Source organism: Phytophthora parasitica, assembly GCF_000247585.1.
Source record: "Phytophthora parasitica INRA-310 unplaced genomic scaffold supercont2.46, whole genome shotgun sequence".
Lineage (NCBI taxonomy): Eukaryota > Oomycota > Peronosporomycetes > Peronosporales > Peronosporaceae > Phytophthora > Phytophthora nicotianae.
The window spans coordinates 218,670-225,092 of NW_008649032.1; the positions used below are offsets into that span (position 1 = coordinate 218,670).

At 42.4% G+C, this 6,423-nt stretch overlaps 1 protein-coding gene across 1 annotated transcript; it reads left to right on the top strand.

Annotated features, from left to right (window-relative positions):
* The first annotated feature begins 5,315 nt into the window (after positions 1 to 5,315).
* Positions 5,316 to 5,986, top strand: PPTG_15280 (hypothetical protein). The gene has a single exon (XM_008912329.1). It carries the CDS (start codon positions 5,356 to 5,358, stop codon positions 5,794 to 5,796), a length of 441 nt encoding a protein of 146 aa, XP_008910577.1. The 5' UTR covers positions 5,316 to 5,355; the 3' UTR covers positions 5,797 to 5,986.
* The last annotated feature ends 437 nt before the right edge of the window (positions 5,987 to 6,423 follow it).

The following is a 6,423-nucleotide window of genomic DNA, read 5'->3' on the forward strand; positions in this document are numbered from 1 at the left end:
GGCCTGTGCAGTTGCTTTACGAAAAGAAACTAGGCTATTGTACCAGGCCTTCTATCAACAATCAATTTAACAATTACTGATGGATTATATTATAGCTTAGGTACAACGTCAGAATGGAGGGCGAAATCTGTAACGTATATGCTTACACTGTTTACACCATGTCAAGGACATGGCTGTTTACTAGCTGATCACGATCTCAGTAAGGTCTGCCAAGATTATGCACGTGTTTACTTACCTCTACGGTTGTTGTCGAGTACTCTAGATGATTGGCTACAAGAGGGGTAGCATGCAAGAGATCGAACGATCTCGACAAGTAATCTCCAGTATATACATATATTACACTTTCTTTTTTTTTAAAAGCAAAAAGAATACAGCTTCCAACGTTACAGTCCCGTTACACAGAGTAATCAAGATCTTCAACTTTGACTACGGATTAACCTCCCTTAGCTAACAGGCCCCGTAGAACAACTTTGATCAACTATGACAAGTTGGTCAGGCTAAGGCGGTTGGTGTAGTTTACATACCTGAAATTTAGTAGGATTCGAACGAAGATTATTTCAATTTCGAAAATTATGGAATATATGACGACACACAAGACTTTCCAAGGTTTCTGTTGAGACCCTTTCAAAAAAAATTCCGGTGAAATCGGCTTGGATTAGCAAAAAGGCTGTTTTTGCGTATGATGCACGGTTTCGTGAAATTCGAATTAAACACGAATTCGTTAATATTATTTTAAAAAATAAGTTTTCTAGGCCTTAAGAAGGGGGGATAGGGTTCTATCTAGGATTTGCTATTGTGATCGTAACGATTTAAATCATTAGGTGATGCACAGTTTCGTGAAAATTCGAGTTAAACACGAATTCGTAATGATTATTTTGAAATATAAGTTTTGTAGGATGGAGATGCTAACATTTCACACTTCACCTATTTTTCCAATAAACCTCGATCACAGTGGCAAGTCACCAGGCCGAAGTTGAGATAACTACGATCCGACGATAACATAAAGCTGGAATTGGTTACCGATCTGGCGTCTCCTACATTAGCCTGCCAATTTCAACCCTCGCCACACTATCAGCTTGCAACCTCTTCCCTACTACCCACTGAAGCATTTGTAGCTATTGGATGAAGTATGAACTAGTGTCTGCAGTGTGCAGCGGAATTAAACTGGCGTTCATACCAAGCAATTTGAAATGTTAGTTTTATAAATAATTCAATGTTTTATCGATAAAAATACGATACTATCGTAAATACCTGAGTATTACAGCTGCGAGTAAGTTGCACTCAAATTGACACAAAGATCCGAAAATAGCGCGGCTTAGACGCTTTTATTGCGAAAACACAATTGTTCGCTGCATATAGTGTTGTACCGCATATATCACAGATACCCAAGCTACACACCCATAATTCGCGAAAATCTCACTTTTTGCGACTGTGGCCTATTGGACGAGCACATGATTTCATACAGAATACATGTCACATAACATTGGTTTTGACCACATTTGACTGGTTCTTCTATCACCACGTTGTATCAAGTTTCAAGTTAGATAGTATAATCAAGGGACTTTACAAAACGCAAGTCTATCAGTTTGATGGGATCAAATTCTTCCATGTATGACGGGATATTACAGTTCATTTTAAACAAGTTCATGCGTACTTAAGTGCACCTTTTTTCTTGAGACAGAGATCAATAGGTAGAACTGTTTTTCGCCGTACATATTCTAGGAGAATCATTAAAATATCCAGTCACAAGCCACCACCAAACAAAATGTTCCTGTTGTTAATACAAATTGAACGCGAAGGGAGTCACTTTATAGTGAAAACAAGAAGCGAAATCCTTGTACCATTAGTGTGCTTAGGCAGATTACTATAGGTCCATCGTGATTTGTATGAATTCCAGACAAGGAGTGCATTGCAGTAGTATATCTACTTTTCGGTAAGTATGCCAGGCATTGATTGCTGGGTGGATGAGTATTATATTAACGCATCAAAGAGATCAATACCAACAGAAAATAAATATTTTTCGCGCTTACCCCATGTAAAATAATGAGACAGTCAGTGGCCTTGAACTGGGCGAAACATAGAACCCGGCTAATGTAATTACTTTTGTATGAAGAAATGCACAGCAATAACCATTAAATTATCCTCCAGAAACTCAATCGACAATAAATTCTACAAAAAAAGATTGTACGCTGTTCGTTTGATAAGATTCATCATTTCATGATGGAACATCCTTAACTACGATACAATATGCCAGTAGCAGACTGTCTTTTCGACATGCAGGAGCTAAGTTCAATAGTTCGATTCCCGATTAAATGGTGGTATGCCGATCGCAACCACAGCTCCAATGTTTTCGCTGCGTTGGCTTAGATTGGATACGGGAAGTGGACTACACATAGATTGAACGTATGTTATACTTAATCAAAGTAATAATTGTGAACTGCGTCAAGTCCGTTGAGTTCATTTTTTTATATACGTAATAATTGTGAACTGCGCCAAGTCCGTTGAGTTCTTTTTTTTTTTACCGAGCTGGTATGCTGCGACAAATTCCAAAACAAAAACTTAAAAGTAAACTGTATTGCTGTCAGCGGTTTCGAGGCTTAAATTGTTGTTTGCTTTGGTCCAAAGCATTAACTATACGTAACGTGGCAGCTCGAATGTCACCATCACAAACGTTCAAATCACGTTAGGTACTGAAACCAGTCACCAACATTTCATTTCGTTTAAAGGCCCAACCCAACATATAGGTTCTCAGTACCCGGTATTGGTAATCTTGTATCGACTCACACCTTGTATGTGTAAGAAAGTACCCCGAAGCACCCAGTTTTAGTGAGTTACAGTGTTTACGGATAGCCAATCACAGGTCATGTATAAAGTTCGCATTATTGTATTGTCCGTACATAAGTCAAAGTGTAATTAACGTATGTCGCATCACAGAGATCGACGTCACAGAAGCTGGACATTAGCACGTTCCCTTCTATCTCGGTTTTAATTTACGTGAACGTGCAATTATGTGCTCTGGCGTACAGCGTACCTTCGTGGTGAACGCATCCAGTAAGTCTTGTCCTCTCGTACTCACCGGTCGTTGCTTGTGCTATCTGATCCTAAGGCCAGTCCTATATCTCACCGCGGTATCGGTAGCGGTGGCGGTGACGGGGCGATTTGACCACATCGCCGACATCCGGCCTACGTATACTACGTAGCTGCAGAGTCCAGCAAAAGTAAAGACACGGTTGGGGGAGCCGGCGGAGCTCCCAGGAAGTTTGGCCTAATGTATTTGCAGGTAAATAGCAAAGTGAATAACTATTGTAGTCTACATGGTCCTAGTTTCTTTGGCCCCAATGTTTGGACGCGAGCCATGTCAACACAGGACTCGTAACGGTGTGTCTTGTCATTTTGAGTGTCGATATGCCGTATACAGCATTGTCGATACTCTGGATACTGTTCAGGATTTGATTCCCCAACTACAACATGTAGGTGGAGCTGGCTGGCTAAGTACATGCAAGCGTAGCCTGCACTACAGTAGTAGACAATATCGTGTAAAACTGTGAGTGCCACATAATGGCCCCGCGGAACGAGAGGGTGTGTCAAAATATGAAAAGGGATGCCTCGTGCCACTAATAAGAGCTCTAATTGGCCTCGCAGTGCTTCCCGCGAGATATAAGCTGGCCCTAAAATTGGATCAGTGGAGACTTCATTTGTTTTCTCGGTCAGTTCACCCACCCAATCTGGAAGGTACTTCATCGAGGAATTTCCATAATTCAGTACTAGTGCACTGAATAATCTAAATCATTCAATTAATTCGTGACGTGGAGTGTAGTACGATTGTACTAAGTTCGCACTAATTATAAATCAGTAGCAACCAAAAGTTCCCAGTTCGTGTTAGCATCAATGTAGGTGTATAGAAGCATTCTATTGCTTCTTGCACAACTCAAGTGTTAATATTTTGACGCCCAACTTGAGTTACTCCTCAGTTTGTAGCACTATGCACTTCCTGAATCGCGGATTTGCTACCTCCACGCCCATAATTGATGAACAGATTTGTACTACTTCTGCTAAGGTAAAAAGCACTTAAATAAAAAAAAAAATCGGGAGAACTCCGCCGCGGTTCTTTTCGGGATTCAAGTTCGCTGGGGTCTATCACAAACTAACCTGGACATCTACTAAAAAATACCGTGGAAGCTCAAAGTTGATTTTGAGTTTGAAACCATCGAGTTGGTGTGGCTGTACCAATCAACACGAGGCAGACGAAGCAAAAAGCAACAGACGGTCTCTTCGTTAGTAACTGGAATACTTGCTCAGCAGCAAAAAAATAGTAGCCAGTTGAATACCACAAGTAGTGGCACAAACGCAAGTTATTATTCCCTCTCACCCCTCAGCTGTAAAAAGGAAAACAATAAGGTCAAATATTCCTATTCTAGGGTGCTTAAAATGGAAGCAGTCATACTTCCGCAGGAGCATTCTTTCTACGAAATCCGGTGAACCGACGAAGCCACCCATTTAACCACTTTAGAGAAAACTTGACGTTTAAAATCTTGAAGAAACGCTCTGCTTACCCTAAGCGTTCCACCGGTGACGGCAACATCCTTCTCTTCACACAGGAGACCCAACTAGCAAGGGTCTGATCGAGTTCAAGATGGCGCACCTCGTATAGTGATTCTAAGGTCAACTGCAAGACCCCAAGTGTCTCTAGCGCCATTTTTGTGCTCCACGAGCTTCAAAATCATCGCTTGTTATGGAACCAGAGCGAGATCATAGATTCTGTGAGGCCACAGAGGTAACCGTTTTTACTTCAAGTATTTGGAACAGAGTAGGGTGCTGAGCGTGTAGTTGGCATATTTATAATCACTGACCCTTTTGAGTATGAAAAAACAAAAGCGGCTCGCTGTGGGTTGAACTTCCGATCGAGGCGCTGATTCCGCGAACACGGCATGCACGGCACACCATCAGCAAGCCATCCCAAACAGTAAGTATCCACCACGACGAACTCCTGCTATTAAGTCGTCGTCGTGCCCATCTCCGAAGAGTGGAAGGACCTCGTCATGTTTGCGTGAACGCACCATGACACGTTGAGGACAGTAATAACCAGGAAAATGGTGTTGAAAAACTGCATATTATATGGCCATCTCCCTAAAATTCAGTACACTAGTACTGGATTATGGAAATTCCTCACGGACATGCTCCTGCTGCTGCTCCGAATCATTCTGGTGCGTACAAGAGACCAGAGACCACAAGTACAGCATCCGACTCTCATGAGACACTCGAGAAGCACCGCCACTTTGTAGCCATCTTAGTCAGCCTACAACTACCGCATTTCTCATTCCGCAATTTTCCTCCAGCTTCAAGACCCAGCCAGCCATGCGTCTCTTCAACATGACCATTGTGCTTCTTGCGGCCCTCCTCCTTGCAAGTGGCACAGCAGTATCACATGACGATCAGGCTAGTGTGTTGAACGTGGACGTTGTTCACTCCTCGCGTATTCTCTCTGGCGAGGACAAGAGATTCCTTCGAAGCCACCAGACGACGGGTGACGAAGGCAAGATGACCGAGCACGATAATGAAGAGAGGCTTGGCGGGGATAATTTGTTCTATGGACTGAAGCTGTCTAAAATGGGGAAGGATGCGAATTACCGCGATAAGGTGTTCCAGCGCTGGAAAAACTATGGACATACCGTGGATTCGGTAACTGAGAAACGTGTGCCAGATAGTCTCATTGACGCGTTCGAAAAATACCTGGAATTGCGGAAGAGAACGGGGAAGGTGTTTGGCGATCGCCGCCCCCTCATCGAACCACGATAGGCGGGGGCTCTGTCGATTCGCTGCTTTCAACGTATCGGGGAAATTTGAACGCAGTGCTGAAGAAGAAAAATCGCCTATTGTTAGTTGATAACACAAATAAAGGTTCTCTTCAAACAGCCACTGTTAAAGAAAATCTTATTAATCCAACAGAACACTAGCTGGAAAAAATGAACGTTGTAAATTATCTTCGAAAATATTATTCGTGCCTAACTGTCTTGCTAACTCAGAAAAATGCTGGGTTGCGCCAGCTTTAAATAATATAATCCTGATAAAGTTAATAATATACAAAGATGGCGTACTCACCTGATGAATGCCAGCTAACAAGGAGCGCACTACTGCAGCGCAGAAGTGCTACTACCAGCGCACACGCGAAGCGCGATTGTCCTATCATAAGAGATACGACGATAAGAATAGAGACCAGATTCGAGCTCGCAAGCGGAAAACCAAAATCGGACTTAATCGAAGCGACAATGAACTTAGCCGTGAAACCGAACTTAACTGATTAATTCACTTTTTCGTAGATAAAAAAGTCACCAGTGGTATAAAGTCGTCGCCTACAGTGGTACACCTCGTTTTCGACACCGGTATGCCTCTATAACCTTCATAATTTGATAATTACGCTCAGTG

Bases quoted from the DNA above. Each gene is read 5' to 3' on its own strand.
- PPTG_15280 (XM_008912329.1), top strand. From the start codon at position 5,356: ATGCGTCTCTTCAACATGACCATTGTGCTTCTTGCGGCCCTCCTCCTT.